We start from the raw sequence: 15,986 nt of genomic DNA, 5'->3' as shown, positions 1-15,986 counted from the left end.
CTGATATAGGGCCATAGTGACTTGGAAGAGCTCACAGTGGAGTCAGATGGGTGATTTCCCCCACCTTGGTCTGTACTGATTTGTCTTGGGCTTCAGGGTGGAGTGACTTTGGAGGCCTTATGCTAAGCTGTTTTAGGTGTTAAAGGGTCTTAAACGCATAGAAAGTCACCTACTGTGGCTAAAAAAAAATGCTGCCCTTCCTGTTTCTGATGCCCAAATAGGGGTCACAGGTACATCATACAGTCAGGATGTGCTGCCGTCTGGTCACAAATCATGGCCTTCCTGCACTTTCTCTTCCTCTACCAAGGAACTGGGGGTAGTGGTGTTCAAGCAACAAAATACTTGAGAGGAAACTGCCTGTGTAAGCTGAGGGTTATCTTAAGTTTTACAAAGCATAAGTTACGCCTTATTATTTGACAATCTTTATTGCTGTATGAGGTCAGTTTATAAACAACTGTATAGATTGGATGATGGCCCTGTATGCAATTAACAGTTAATTATCAGTGAAATCATAGATCGTATAAGATTTTTAATTTTTCATTGTTTTCTTTTTGTTTAGAATTTGAAGCAAGAGAATGCAGTAGAACTAATGACGCGAGATCTTGACCAGGCAAATGAAGAACTTGAAAGACTCAACACAAACCATCTAGAGGAGAGATTTCAACTTATTCAAGATCTCCAAAGACGAGAGCGAGAAATTGACCAACTCAAGGAAGCACTGTCTGAGAAAGATGAGGCATTTTCTGCTCTTACTTCCAGTGTGACTGAACATTCAGAGCAGGTTATAGTTTTAAAGCAACTAGTCCAAGAAAAAGAGGATGAAGTGAGAAAACTACAAGAAGCACTGTTAACAGCAGATAGAGAGATAAATGTACTTAAAGAAATGAAGAATTCTGATGTGAAAGATGCAAGTGTGAAAATGTCTATGGTTTCAGAGCAACTCAGTGCAACACAGCTGGAGTTGGAAAAAGTGAAAAGTGACAAAGAAGCAAAAGACAAAGAAAATGAGGAACTGATTAGACAAATAGGTGAAAAGAGTCACACAATTGAAGATCTTTGTTCAGAAATGAAGTCTCACAGTATCACATATAATAATAACCTTACTGAGTGTAAGTCACAAATTAGTGTGCTCAAAGAGCAAATTAGTGAATCAGCTGTGAACCTGCAGAGCATGGAAATAAAACACAAACATGAAATTGATTCTTTGAAATCCCAGCTTGAAGAAAACAGCTCAGTAAGGGAAAAACTATATAGGTTGCATAAAGAAAATGAAAGCAAAGAACAGAGTTTTGAAAATGAATTAAAATCTGTGAAGGCCTTGTATAATAAGCTTGGTTCGGAAGCCTCTAAAAAGGATGAAGAGTTGGTTAAATTATCCAGACAAATTTCACAACAAATTGAAAAGCAAGAATCACTGAAAAAGAACTTACAAGAGAAATTAGAGGTTATAAGTTCACTGGAGCAAAAGCTTCATCAATTCAAGGAAGTTAAGGTGAAATTAGTTAAAGACTTGCAAAGTAAAGATGAACTGTGTAAGGATCTTAACAATAAGCTAAATGAAACTCTCGAAACATTGCAGACAACCAAATCAGAAGCCAAGGTCCTTACATTGGCTAACAGGCAGTTTCAGACCATTCTTGAAGAGAAAGAAAAAGATATGACGGAACAAAAAAAGATACATGCAGATATCAACAACAAAATAACTGCTATGGGAAAAGAAAACCAGAAGTTGGTAAATATGAATGAGACTCTGTCTAAACAATTGGATGTGAAAGAGCGTGAAATGCTGAGCATTCAGGCTCTGAAAAAAGAGCTGGAAAATGAAATATCTGCCAAAGATATACAGCACCAAAAAATAGTTTCAGAACTTCACCATGAGAAGGAGACATTGAAGCAAAAAGTTGATGAAATTTCAGCTCTCATAGAGCAGAAGGAACGTTCTGTGGCTGAGGAATTTAAAGTAAATATGGGAAAGATACAAGAGGAAAATCAGAAGCTAACTGAATCAAATTTAAACCTCACTCAATTGGTGGACAAAAGAGATTCTACCTTAAGAAATAAAGGGACTGAACTTGAAGCCCTGTCAAAGCAATTGGATATGAAACAGTGTGAAATACTGAAGCAAATTCAGGTTGTGAAAGAGTTGGAAAATGAAATATCTTCCAAAGATATACAGCACCAAAAGACAGTTTCAGAACTCCATCTTGAGAAGGAAGTATTGAAACAAAAAGTTGATGAAATTTCAGCTCTTGTAGAACAGAAGGAGAGTTCTATGGCTGAGGAATTTAAACTAATCATGGCAAAGATGCGAGAGGAAAGTCAGAAGCTAACTGAAACAAATTTAAACCTCACTCAGCTAGTGGAAGAGAGAGGATCTACCCTCAAAAATAAAGAGGCCGAACTTGAAGCTCTATCAAAACAATTGGATATGAAACAGTGTGAAATACTGAAGCAAATTCAGGTTGTGAAAAAGTTGGAAAATGAGATATCTGCCAAAGATGCACAGCACCAAAAGTCAGTTTCAGAACTCCATCTTGAGAAGGAGTCATTGAAACAAAAAATTGCTGAAATTTCAGCCTTTGGAGAGCAGAAAGAACGTACTATGGCTGAGGAATTTAAACTAAAAATGGAAAAAATGCAAGAGGAAAATCAGAAACTAACTGAAACCAATTTAAACCTCAATCAGATAGTGGAAGAGAGAGGATCTACCCTCCAAAATAAAGGGGCCGAAGTTGAAGTTCTCTCAAAACAATTGGATGTGAAACAGTGTGAAATACTGAAGCAAATTCAGATTGTGAAAAAGTTGGAAAATGAGATATCTGCCAAAGATGCACAGCACCAAAAGTCAGTTTCAGAACTCCATCTTGAGAAGGAGTCTTTGAAACAAAGAATTGCTGAAATTTCAGCCCTTGGAGAGCAGAAAGAACGTTCTATGGCTGAGGAATTTAAAGTAAACATGGAAAAGATGCAAGAGGAAAATCAGAAACTAAAAGAAACCAATTTAAACCTCAATCAGATAGTGGAAGAGAGAAGATCTACCCTCCAAAATAAAGGGGCCGAAGTTGAAGCTCTGTTAAAACAATTGGATGTGAAACAGTGTGAAATACTGAAGCAAATTCAGGTTGTAAAAGAACTGGAAAATGAAATATCTGTCAAAGAAACAAAGCACCAAAAGACAGTTTCAGAACTCCATCTTGAGAAGGAGGCATTGAAGCAGAAAGCTGATGAAATTTCAGCTCTTGTAGAACAGAAGGAACAGTCTATGATTGAGGAATTTAAAGTAAATATGGGAAAGATACGAGAGGAAAATCAGAAACTAACTGAAACAAATATAAACCTCACTAAGGTAGTGGAAGAGCAAGAATCTAGTCTAAAAAGTAAAGGGACTGAACTGGAAAAACTCCGTCAACAAATTGCTGAGGTAGAGGAAGAATATGCAACATCAAGTGCCCAGTTAGAACTGCAAAGGAAAGAATTAGATTTGTTAAGATTTGAAAAGGAAAGTATGTCACTTTCCTGTAAAAGTGAATGTGGTGCTCTTCAGGCACAGTTGAGGGATGTAAATTGTACTCTAATGAACAAAACAGATGAGATAGTTACCTTAACCTCACATTTGTCTCAGCAAAATCATATGATTTTAGATCTGAAGAACCAAATTGATAGCCTTACAATTGAAAAAGAAAAATTTAAAGCTAATTTGGAAGAAAAAGTAACTCAACTTTCTCAAAGCGAAGCATTAATTCAACAGATAAAAGACAGTTCTTTTGTTGGAGAAGCAAAATACTTGCAAACCATATCTGATTTGCAGAAGCAGGTGCACATTTTGGATTCTGAAATTCATCAGTTTAAACAGCTATCACGAGAAAAGGAAAATGAACTCCTAAATAAAGGCCAAGATATGCAGATTTTAAAAAAGAAATCTGAAGAGGCTGAGATCCTCAGAGTTCAGCTGTCTGAGAATGTGGAGATAATTGCTGACCTTAATGGTCAGCTTAAAAATATGGCAGAAAAGAAAGCTGAGCTTAATCAGTCACTTATTCAGAAAGATGAGTCTCTGAAGCAAAAATCAAATGATTACATGAAGCTCAAAGCACAGTATTCCAAAGTAGAGGAACATTGCCGCTTGAAGGAGGAATTGTTGAAGTCTTTGAATTCTGAAGTACAGCAGTTAAAAGGAGTTGTTCTGGAAAAAGATGTAGGTATTAGAACAACTCTGGCAACTAATGAGACATTGAAATTGGAAAATGAGACCTTAAACAAGCAAGTTAAGGATTTTCAAAAAGTAATAATCAAGCTGAACAAAGAGATTGATAGTCAGAAAAGAATAACTAGTGATATGCATGAATCTGTAATCGATAACCAAAATCTTTTTAGTGATATAAAGAATGGATTGGTACTTGAACTTACAAATGCTTTAATTGAAAAAGATATGAGTATAAAGTTATTAGAAAGCAATGCTTGTGCAAGTACCAATGAGAAAGAGCTACTTAGGAAAGAATTGGAGAAAAGTGCAGAAACTGTTAATAACCTTACTGCCATTGTGGAAGATAATCATCAAAACCAAACAGCGAATTTGACTGAGATTAGTATTCTAAAAGATGAATTGGATGCTTTAAAATATGAATACCGAAAGGCAGTGGATCAGATAAGTGCATGGAAACAAAATAGTAGTGAAAAGGAACTGGCTTTACAGACTCTTCGAAAGAAGTGCTCTGACCAAAATCTACTTACTGAAAACTTAACAACAAAATCATTTAAATTAAACTCCAGATTTTCTCCAGAAAGTGGCAGTGATGCACTTTCATTAGAAAAGTCACACTTGGCTCCTGAAGTTACAGATAAATTTGCTGTACAGAAAACTGTTGATGTAAAGGCCTTAGAAAAAAAGGAATACATTGAATCTAAATATAAGGTCAAACAAAAATCAGAAGAGCCACAGAAGTTTGAAGGTAAAATAAAAGTAACAGCAGAGACTGACACCGTCAAGATGAAGACTGAAAAAGGGCAGATTCAGACACAGGTAAGTGGCAAATAAAGAGAACTTTGTAACCTTAACTCAAAGGTATGAACTTTTGAGCAAAGCATAGAGTCAAACCAATGGACAGAGTTTTGTAATTTCACTGAGCAAATTACTGTCTTTAGTGAAACTCCCCCTCCCATCCCCTTACTGTGGGGGTTCCTCAAAGTTCATTTCTTGGTCCCCTTCTGTTCTCGATCTACACTTACTCCCTTGGTGACCTCATTTGCTCCCATGGCTTCATCTCTATGCTGATGACACCCAAATCTACATCTCTGCCCCTGCTCTCTCCCCCTCCCTCCAGGCTCGCATCTCCTCCTTCCTTCAGGACATCTCCATCTGGATGTCTACCCACCACCTAAAACTCAACGTGTCCAAGACTGAACTCCTTGTCTTCCCTCCCAAACCCTGCTCTCTCCCTGACTTTCCCATCTCTGTTGTCGGCACTACCATCCTTCCCGTCTCACAAGCCCGCAACCTTGGTGTCATCCTCAACTCCGCTCTCTCATTCACCCCTCACATCCAAGCCGTCACCAAAACCTGCCCGTATCACCTCCGCAACATTGCCAAGATCCACCGTCTCCTCTCCATCCAAACCACTACCCTGCTCGTTCAAGCTCTCATCCTATCCCATCTGGACTACTGTATCATGCTCCTCTCCGATCTCCCATCCTCTTGCCTCTCCCACTTCAATCCATACTTCACGCCGTTACCTAGATTGTCTTTGTCCAGAAACGCTCTGGGCATGTTACTCCCCTCCTCAAAAATCTCCAGTGGCTACCAATCAACCTACACATCAGGCAGAAACTCCTCACCCTTGGCTTCAAGGCTCTCCGTCACCTCGCCCCCTCCTACCTCACCTCCCTTCTCTCCTTCTACAGCGCGGCCCACACTCTCTGCTCCTCTGCCCCTAATCTGCTCACCGTGGCTCGTTCTCGCCTGTCCCGCCATCGACCCCCGGCCCACGTCATCCCAATGGCCTGGAATGCCCTCCCTCTGCCCCTCCGCCAAGCTAGCTCTCTTCCTCCCTTCAAGGCCCTGCTGAGAGCTCACCTCCTCCGGGAGGCCTTCCCAGACTGAGCCCCCTCCTTCCTCTCCCACTCCTCCCCCTCTCCATCCCCCCCTTACCTCCTTCCCTTCCCCACAGCACCTGTATATATGTATATATGTTTGTACGTATTTATTACTCTATTTATTTTACTTGTACATATCTATTCTATTTATTTTATTTTGTTAATATGTTTTGTTTTGTTCTCTGTCTCCCCCTTCTAGACTGTGAGCCCACTGTTGGGTAGGAACCGTCTCTATATGTTGCCAACTTGTACTTCCCAAGCGCTTAGTACAGTGCTCTGCACACAGTAAGCGCTCAATAAATACGATTGATTGATTGACTGATTGAATTAAAATCAAGTCATAGTAAAATCCAGTCTTTTGAGCAAGAATTGGATCTTATTCAGGAGCCCTAACCTTAGAGCAGCCACAGCCAACTTAACTTGGAAGTAGATATCCTTTAAGGACGAAGAAGCAAATACTGAGAGCAGGAGTGGCTCATTTCCAATTAAATTGTAGTATTTGTCAAAGCTCTGTATTATGATACCCAGGATTCTTGGCAGAAATAGGGGGAAAAAGGTTACAGGAGGTACTTTGTGAATAGAAGGAAATGGTTATATTAAGGGAAAAGTCAGAAAACATTTAAATGCTGAAGAAAAAGTTCATTCTGAACGATTTTTGCCATTAATCCTAGGCTTTAGAAACTGTTGCTTTGGTTGGAAGTGAAAATGACCCTGAACTAATCAAACAGCTGATGGCAGAGAAGAGCCAGCTTCAGAATAATTTGCAGCACTGTCTTCGTGAAATCCAAAATCGAGATCTGCGCTTTCAAGAAGTGAATTCAAAAGTAAGATGTTTTTTTTCCTCGGCTCTTAGAGAAACAGTAATTAATAATAAGATTTATGAGCTAAGGGTTTCACATAGGAGTGCTGAAGTCTTAATTTTGATCCCATTTTGAGTTTGGATGTCAAAAGTAAGTGCAGTGTGAGAATCCAAGGGATAACTAGGGTTTTTCACATACAATAAGAGGTCCTGGCACTGCTAACTTCTGGGTCTGGTCCTGATAATGAGGGAGGGAGCAGTAAGGATTAAGTTCTGTAGGTATTGTCGGTTCTGGACACGGGCTATGAAAAGAATCTAAATCGCTGTGTGATAGTGGTAGGGCCAAAGCGAGCTCTTCAACAAAACTTATGTCTTCTATCTTTTCTTAGCCTCTAAGGGTCCTCTCCTACTGTTCATTGTTAATTATTGAGCACCGCCTACTTGGTTTTTTAACTTTCCCTTTTAACAGAAGTACCTCTTGGCCAGCCCTAGAGGAAAAAGATGTGGGGTAACCAACTTGTGAGGCATTTATTTTATGTTCTAAACCAAGTGTACATATATTGTCTCTCTTTTTGAAGGTACCTAGGTTTTGTGACTGATGTTTATACTTTTAATGCATACTAAGTGAGGGTTTCTCTCCTGACTCCACTACTTACCTGCTGTGTGACCTTGGGCATGTCACTTAACTTCTCTGTGGCTCCCAGTACTCAGAACAGTGCTTTGCACATAATAAGCACTTAAAAAATACCACAATTCTTCTTCTTCTTCTTCTTCTTCTTCTTCTTCTTCTTCTTCTTCTGGAGATACCTTCAGATTGGCTGGTGAAACTTAGATGGAATATTGACTAATGTATTCAACAAGGAGGGTCTCATTCAAGCACCTGCAAATATATGAAGCCCCTCTCTAAGTATTTGTATCTGTCCAAATAAGTATTTGCCTAATATTTATGAAAAGATCCTGTTTTTTCAGTTAATACAGACATTTCAAGAAAATGCAGTTTTGTCTACCCAATTGGAGAATTTATCGCAGTCAGTAAAGGACAACCAGTTGCACTACACTGATTTGCAAAACCGTTATTTCATGCTTGAGCAAGAATACCAAACACTTCAAACTCTCCCCAAAACTGCCCATGTAAGTTTTCATCTTTGCGGGGGGAAGGTGGCAGAAGGGTGTGGAAAAAAAGCTTTTCCTCTAGTGGTCATTCATCAGGACAGTGCTCCCAACCCTTTTGAGTTGGTGATAGACATAATACTGAAAGAGTGGTGTTTAAGTTCATCACCTCTGTCACTACAGCACTATCCTTTTATCTCTTCTCCCCACCCTTTTTTGCCCTTGACTGTGAGAATAGAAGTACTGCTCTCATACCAGTCATCCAGGGTAGAAGCAGAAGCAGCATGGCCTAGTGGATAGAATATAAGCCTGGGAGTCAGAAGGACCCGGTGTCTAATCCTGACTCTGCCACTTGTCTGCTGTGTGACCTTGGGCAAGTCACTTAAATTTTCTCTGTCATCTGTAAAATGGGGATTAAGATTGTGAGCCCTATATGGGACATGGACCCTGTCCGGCCCAATTATCTTGTATCTATCTCAGTGTTTAGTACAGTACCTGGCACATAGTAAGCACTTAACAAATACCATTTAAAAAAAAGTATGTGATTTCCCTGTTTTGGCTTTCTGCCATCATCCTCACTGTCATCAGCACTGAGTACCCTACGTGTACAAAGCATGAACTATGTTCAAGGTGCTGAGGAAATTCTATCAATGGTATTACTCATGGTCTCAGTCCTAGAGGGGCTTATAGGCTAATGGAGGAGACTAGCTAACACATAAAAGTAATTATGAATAGACAAGTACGTAAACAAAAAGTCCTCACACATTTCATGACTTCAGGCAGTCTTTATTTATGAACCACTGAGCCCCCACAGCCTCTGAACAGATCCAAAGGTAAGGAAGGGGTTCCTGCTCCATGATGTTTTCCTGGTGGGAGTTAACCTGGCTTGTTTGTACGTTTGGGAATTGTAGGGACTGAACAGCTCTCAGTCTCATGTAGGGCTCCGGGCCACATGGGACTCTGCTAGGGGTCGTTCTTACTCCTGTAAGGCACTGGAATTTCTACTCCATGTCGGTCTTAAGGGAGGCAGCCGGACTCCTAAGACTCCTAAAAGAAAATTTACAGTATGCTCAACAGTCCGAGTGACTTGTATCTGGTGGAAAGTGAGCTGCAATTAATGGTGCTGACCCCTGCTCATTTTACTACTTCATTACTAAAAGAGGAGGAATTTTAGGAGCTCTTTGATGGAAGCAGGGAAGGATCTCAGAAAGTAGTCTTGGGAGGAGAGGGTATTCAGGCAGAGGGTATGGCATGAGAGGAGTGGAGTAGGGGATTTCTGTATTCCAAAAAAATTCTGTTATCAATCAGTCATTTGTATGGAGCACTTACCTTGTGCAGAGCACTGTACTAAGTACTTGGGAGAGTACAACAAAACAATATAACAGACATGTTCCCTTCCCACAATGAGCTTACAGTCTAGAGGGGGAGATAGGTGTTAATATAAATACATAAATTACAGATATATTCATGTGCTATGGTGCTGGGGGTAGTATTGAGTAAAAGGAGCAAGTCAGGGCGATGCAGAAGGGCATGGGAGAAGGGGAAATAAGGGCTTAGTCAAGGAAGGCCTCTTGGAGCAGTTGTACCTTCAATAAAGCTTTGAAGGTGGGGAAAATAATTGTTGGATATGAAAAGGGAGGGCATTCCAGGTCAGAGGCAGGATGTGGGTGAGAAGTTGGTGGGGAGGTAGATGACATCAAGATACAGCGACTAGGTTGGCATTAGAGGATTGAAGTGTGCGGACTGGGTTGTAGTAGGAGAATAGTGAGATATGCCACTGGAGTGCCCTTTTAGATGTTTTCCACCTCTGAATTTGTTAGTGCAAACATGCTTAAGAGGAATGCTTGTTTGAATTTCCTTTTTTTTTCTTTAAACTCCAGGGGTTTTTCTTCTATTGTGGCTTTGATAATATAATAATTTTCATGAAATGAACTTGAAAACATGGTAAAAACAAATAGTGTTTATAAATGTACTTGGGCAAGATTTGGTTTATCAAAAGTTGTGAAAAGGAAACACCCTTAGATGCTGCTTTTAACTTAGCAGCTAAAAGCCTAAATGTGTGCCAGTATGTTCTCTAACTTAAAAAATATATAGTTTGAAATGAACATGGTGTTTGGATAGAAACAAGCAAGATAATTATTTTAAAAGGCAAATGTATTACGGGCTTTATTGCAGGGTGAAATTGTTTCGGAAGTTACCACAAAAACTCCTAAGAAGCCAATTGATGTATCTGTCACAATAGACCAAGAGAAAAGGTAACCCTTTGGGTAAATCTTAGTGGCTATTAGTTCTTACTTTGCAAGGGGTTGTTTTTGTTTCATGAATTAGTTTCCATTTAATTTTATATTAGGTATATTCAAGCCTTGAGTTGGAATGAAGCTAGAAGTCAATCTGGGTATTCCCAGGGCCTTCCACTATTGTAGACTGAACCTTGACAAGGCAAGGTGTGTCCAGCATGTCTTAAAAAAAAGTCCCAAACCAGATCAGGATGGGGCAGAAAAGGTCTTCGGTCACTTCTGCCCACATAGGCCTCTGCCGTTTTCCAAAACCTCTCCCTCAGTGGGTTCTTTCTAGGTGCTTCAAGGAGAACTGCAGGGCCACAGGTTATATTTTCCTACCCCTGTCAGATGTATCAGTCTGAGGCTGATATTGAGAAATTAATTTTCAAAAAAATTGACAAAATTGAAGTTGGAGCAAAGAATGTCAGGTTTATAAAAAGTATGTTAATAATGGAATGTTATAGAGTATTGGTTGGGGGATATTAAGCAACTCACAATAATAATTATGAGTAAATGCATTTTATAAAGAGAAAATTGACAGAAAAGGACTTGGGACATGAACCTTCTCCGTGTTAAGCCTCATATACAACAGAAACTGTGTCCATTCTGTTTATATTGTGTTTACCCCAGTGCTTAGCACATAGTAAGTGTTTAACAAATATTACAAATATTATTATTATCACCATTAATACTAATACATTGACTCACTGAAATGTGAAGACAAAGGAGGTTCAGAGAAGCGGTTTAATGGATTGTCTCCGTTTCTGTGGAAGTAATAGTTATTAGTTGGATCTTATGAAATAATGTAGACTGTTAGCTGATTAAGATGAGAGTCTTATATGATGAGATGAGAGGGTCTAAGAGCCTGCCTGACCCTTGGATATAACTTTGCAAGAGTGGAGGAACCACCAGGAGTTGCCCTACAGAGTGAAAATTGGGCTACTTTGAAGCACATGAACAGCCTACCCAGAAACACTGGCAGGGACTGGACCTTAACATCCTTGGTGCTGGACAAAGGCTGGTCCTGTGGCCTGGCCCCCAGCATCAGTGCCTTGCTCTGAGGCCTGTCCTGAACCATTCAAGAGTGTGGGGGTTCCCCAAATATTCGGTGATATTCTTTTGGTTTCATCTTTACAGCTCTGAATGTGGAGATTTCATTGTACCATTTCCCTGGGGTGAGAGGGAATCTCTGATCATAGCTCCCCGGGAACATGTTATCGTGCGGAAGGTGAGTGCTGACTCCAATAAATGATGATTGTATAAAATGTTTGACTCTTTGAAAGAAAGGATACAAAATATTATTCCTTGAGGTGGCTCCCCTCTTTAGCCACCCCATTTTATATCAGGGCCCCAAGGGAACATTGGGAAAATAGAAGTTGATATCTCATACCCCAATTTTGCCCCCTTCTTGCTTCCCCTACTTGAGTTCCCTCCTCCTTCTCCATGTCTGATTTGGATCCCCTGTCTCCCTAACCTTGCAGTCCCTGCAGTGGTGGTAGGAGATGAAAACTCTAGTCATATTAGTGAAGCACTGGAGAGAGAACAGTTGAACATAGCAGTCAAGGAGGGAAGAATGGAGGAAGGAGTGAGTGTTAATTTTTTTTTTAATTATGAAGGGATGGGGTCAGAAGCATAGGTGAAGGAGGGTAGATTTAGAGAGGAGATGAGAGATTTCATCTTGAGTTACTGCTGGGAGAGTCTAGGGAGAGTCTAAGAGGATGGAGGAGGGGGGAGATTTTAGGGAGATCACGCCTAATGGTTTCAATTTTGTTGATGAAGTATGTGGTCAGGTCATTACGGGAAAGACATGGTGAGGACAGGAGGTTTGAGAAGGGAGTTAAACGTCTGGAACAGCTGCTGGGGGCAGTGAGTATGGGAGTGAATTAGAAAGGAGAAGTATTGTTAGCAGGCACTGGAGAGGGTTGAATTGAAACAGATAAGAACAAATTTCAGATGGACAAAGTCAGGGTGATGTATGGATTTCCTCCAACAGCACTCTCAGCTCGGGCACAGGAGCAAGGGAAGCATACTGTGGAGGTAATCCAGGGTTGTGGGTTAGTGGTTCAAAACCAGCGAAAGGACAGAGGTACAAAGGAATTCTTTTATCAATAATAATTAATAATTTTGGTATTTGTTAAGCACTTACTATGTGCAAAGCACTGTTCTAAGCGCTGGGAAGGATATAAGGTGATCAGGTTATCCCATGTGGGGCTCACAACCTTAATCCCCATTTTACAGATGAGGTAACTGAGGCACAGAGAAGTTAAGTGACTTGGCCAGAGTCACACAGCTAACAAGCGGCGGAGCCGGGATTTGAACCATGACCTCTGACTCCCAAGCCCGTGCTCTTTCCACTGAGCCACGCTGCTTCTCTGCTTCTTTTAATTGGAGAGGTTGATGTTGACTGTGTCGATTTGTGCGTCAGGAGAAGGTAGTTTGGTTATGGAGACCAAATGGGGTAGGATGGCTGTAAAATGCTGGAAGAGGTCAAAAGATCTGTAGGGGTTGGGTGTATGGGAAAGAGAGCAGGTGAGGAGGTTGTGATCAGGTAGAGGAATTTCAAAATTGGTGAGGGTAGTGATTGTACACTGGAGTTTCTAAGATCAAGTGTATGCCCAAGTTGGGGGAATGTGTGAAGTGGGGTGGAGTAGGAGGATATTGGAGTAGAGGAGTGAGAGGAGGTGGACAGTGGAAGGATCACTGGGGACATCCACATGAATATTGAAGTCCCCAAGGATCAATGTAGGGATGGAGAATGAGAGAAGAAATATGAGAAGGGGATCAAAATGGTTCAGGAAGTTGGAGGTGGGGCCTAGTGGGAAAGTGGTAGATGACTCTGACTAGCAGTTGGATTGGGTGGTAAAAGACATACATCCTTTTGTATGTATGAATGTATCAGAAGGTGCCTTCATCTGGGACACTATCTCTTGGCTCGGACTTCATTTCTGGGTATCCCAAAGGCAGAGACCTGGGGTGGGCCAAGAAGGAAAGCAACAGGAGAGAGGAGTTTGGGAGCCAGGGAGCCAGGCATTCACGCTGGAGTCATCAAGTAGCAGGGCAGAGAAGGTTTGAGGCACTAAAGGATCAAACAACTGGGGCAGAGCTGACCGCAAGAGCACTGACAAGAGGAAAACTCGTAATGCTATGTGACTGCAGGAGTACTGACAGGAAGACGAGCACTACTAAGGATTGCGGAGGTAGCTAACCAAGCACAGATAAAAAGGACATGCAGACTGCACTGACAGCCACAATAGGCTTCCATTCTCTGGGATGATGGTTTCATTTACTGTTTCTGTTTCTTTGACAGATGAAAAGAAGGGCCATGTCCTTTGGAAACTGGCTCCGAGGCAGAAGACTATACTTCTCAGGGATGCCCAGTTGCAGAGCCAAATCCCGATATTTATTTTTAGTTTACTTTTTAGTTGTACACATTGTGGTTTTCTTGTGCCTGACTGGCAATTTATAATACACTGTAATTGCTGGGCAATTCAGTTCCTGCCGACTCACCTTAATAGACTTTTCACAAATTGCTATGCACTCACTGGTCACGGTTGTAGATATTCAAACTTGTGATTTTTTTTAAGCATCGTCCAAGGTGTATGTTTATAACATTTGCTCCAAAATTGACTTGAATTGCTCTTACAATGAAATATTATTTTACACTGTCCTTACAGAGAATGGGTGTGTGACTGATGGTGTATTTAGGGGAGCAGACCATCCTTTGTTCAAATCCATGTATGTCATGAGGTGTCACCTCCATACAATGCCCCCAGTCCAGCCACTGCCAACGTCAGGGATATTGAGAGTACCCAAAGCCACGAGAAGCCGGATCCAGTGGGTAAGGGGAAATCACCAGAGAGATCATAGTATTCATCAATCGTATTTCCCGAGAGATGCTGCCGGAAGGCCAAGAGGACCTCCTATAAGCAAGGCACAGGATGTGTACTCTGGGTGAAGAAAGGAGCTGAATGGAAGGTCAGAGACTATTCATCTAGCAGGGAGCCTGCTTGGGATATTGAACATGACAAAGGGCAGTCAGGACATAAACCTGGAGTGAGTGAGTGTGTGTGTGCGTGCCTGTGTGTGTGTTTGCTTTGCACTGACTGGGGCTCTTGGCTCCTGCCTTTTGTCTCCCTTTGCTCTGCTTTCTGCTGTTTGGCCATCAGAGGTCACGGTAAGCCTGCTTCTTTCCTCAACCTACAGCTCACCAGCTGGCATGCTACCCATCTGGTCAACTGTCTACTGAATCCCAGTGTTGGAGATCACCATTGAAGAGGGAGTCCTTAATTATTGGTATCGTGACTCCAATAAGTATTTCACTTTTGGGGTTCCTAGCTCCTAGGCCTGACCCCTTGGGACTGTGGCCAGTTATGGTTATTTGCTGTCTAGTAAGTTCTCTCATCCTGAGCTCCCTTATAAGTAGATTAGTAGAAATATTTTTTTGTTTGTTTTTTGATCAACTGCAGAGCTATACCTGGTTTGAGATGGAGGAAGGGCTTGGCAAGCTCCTAAGGAGCAAGGCCAAGTGGAAGAGTCCAAAGGTCCAAGCTCTGCCTGTTAGTGAGCACACTCTGGGATGAGGTAGCTCGTCTCTTCTTCCATCTGAGGGAGGTGGAAGCATTTTGTGATGCCCAGATAGTGCCAGTGGTGAAGCAGAAGTAACGAGGCATCCTTTATGAGTTGCATGCCAATAGGGCTAATGACAGAATCCTAGTAACTGAGGGGACATGCCAGAACTTCTGTGGAGAGAGGGACAAGCGGATCGACTTGGAGGCTGAGTTAGAGGACTAACTAACTTCCCTGTCTACCCTTCCCCTTTCCCAGTCACCCACAGAGCAGGATAGTGTCAAACCCCAGTCTTGCTCGACTGACTCCCGCCCCATCCCAGGTCCTCGCTCTTACGCAGCCTGGTCCCTACCCTCCATTTCTTCCTCTCTTTCACTAGGCAGTCTGACCTAGCACCCAAGCAACAGACTTGACCCTCTTCCCACCTCTTTTATCCCTACCAGCTCTCAGTAGAGGGAGGATCAGGGAGATCACAGAAGAGGTTGAGACCCTTAAGGTTTCAGAGGTCTGTTCTTGAAACTGCCTTCACAAGGCTCTCCAAGAACTCCTCAAAAACAGAGCAGCCTGTGGGTGGGAATAGTTGCCTGGCACACCCTTCCCCCTGCTCCAACCCAGATCCCCTGACATATTAGCAGGGAGAATCAGGCGGTAGCCAGTCAGTGGACACTGATAGTCATACCCGATCCTCATGGCTGGTATCTCATTTGTTTTTAATCAAGTCCTAAGTTTATAATTTGGTTCCGTGTTTTTCCTAATTTATAATTGGCTTTTGTTCTGAACCTTTTGCTGTTTGCTTCAAATTTACAATTGGCCTTTCCTTCCAAATCTTCCACCAAAATTTGCCTTCCTGTGTTGTTTTAAATTTTATTTCTCTTCCTTGTCCTTAATATTTTTCTTTTTGCTTTAATTAAAATTTATTTTAAAATGTATAAAATTTTCTATTTTGGTTTGATTCTATTTTTTCCTCCTTTTTATTTTGTATATTATCTGTTTCTCTTCCCTTTTTATCACTTCCTGTGGCATTAGCATTTACTATTAGGACTGTTTGGCTGTAACATTTTGGGGTTTTTTGCTTTTTCATATTTGAATAAAAATAAATTATGATATTAAGCCCAGTTCTAAACCCTGGGGTAGATAGAAGT

General features: G+C 41.3%; 1 protein-coding gene across 10 annotated transcripts in view; it reads left to right on the top strand.

The window, feature by feature from the left end:
- LOC119943608 (putative leucine-rich repeat-containing protein DDB_G0290503) overlaps window positions 1-15,759 on the top strand; it is a 62,096-nt gene extending 46,337 nt beyond the window's left edge. For 9 of the 10 annotated variants that reach the window (XM_038764700.1, XM_038764699.1, XM_038764703.1 and 6 more), the window contains 6 exons: window positions 560-5,020; window positions 6,762-6,914; window positions 7,859-8,020; window positions 10,175-10,254; window positions 11,416-11,506; window positions 13,586-15,759. In XM_038764700.1, coding sequence (XP_038620628.1) covers window positions 560-5,020; window positions 6,762-6,914; window positions 7,859-8,020; window positions 10,175-10,254; window positions 11,416-11,506; window positions 13,586-13,744 — 5,106 coding nt within the window. In that variant the 3' untranslated portion in view covers window positions 13,745-15,759. The remainder of the gene's footprint in view (window positions 1-559; window positions 5,021-6,761; window positions 6,915-7,858; window positions 8,021-10,174; window positions 10,255-11,415; window positions 11,507-13,585) is intronic. The other variant, XM_038764704.1, reaches the window with a different exon arrangement.
- The last annotated feature ends 227 nt before the right edge of the window (window positions 15,760-15,986 follow it).

The sequence above is a fragment of the Tachyglossus aculeatus genome, chromosome 22 (genome assembly GCF_015852505.1).
Source record: "Tachyglossus aculeatus isolate mTacAcu1 chromosome 22, mTacAcu1.pri, whole genome shotgun sequence".
NCBI lineage: Eukaryota > Metazoa > Chordata > Mammalia > Monotremata > Tachyglossidae > Tachyglossus > Tachyglossus aculeatus.
Note: the sequence above shows the minus strand (reverse complement) of the source record. Positions and strands in the feature narration are given on the sequence as shown.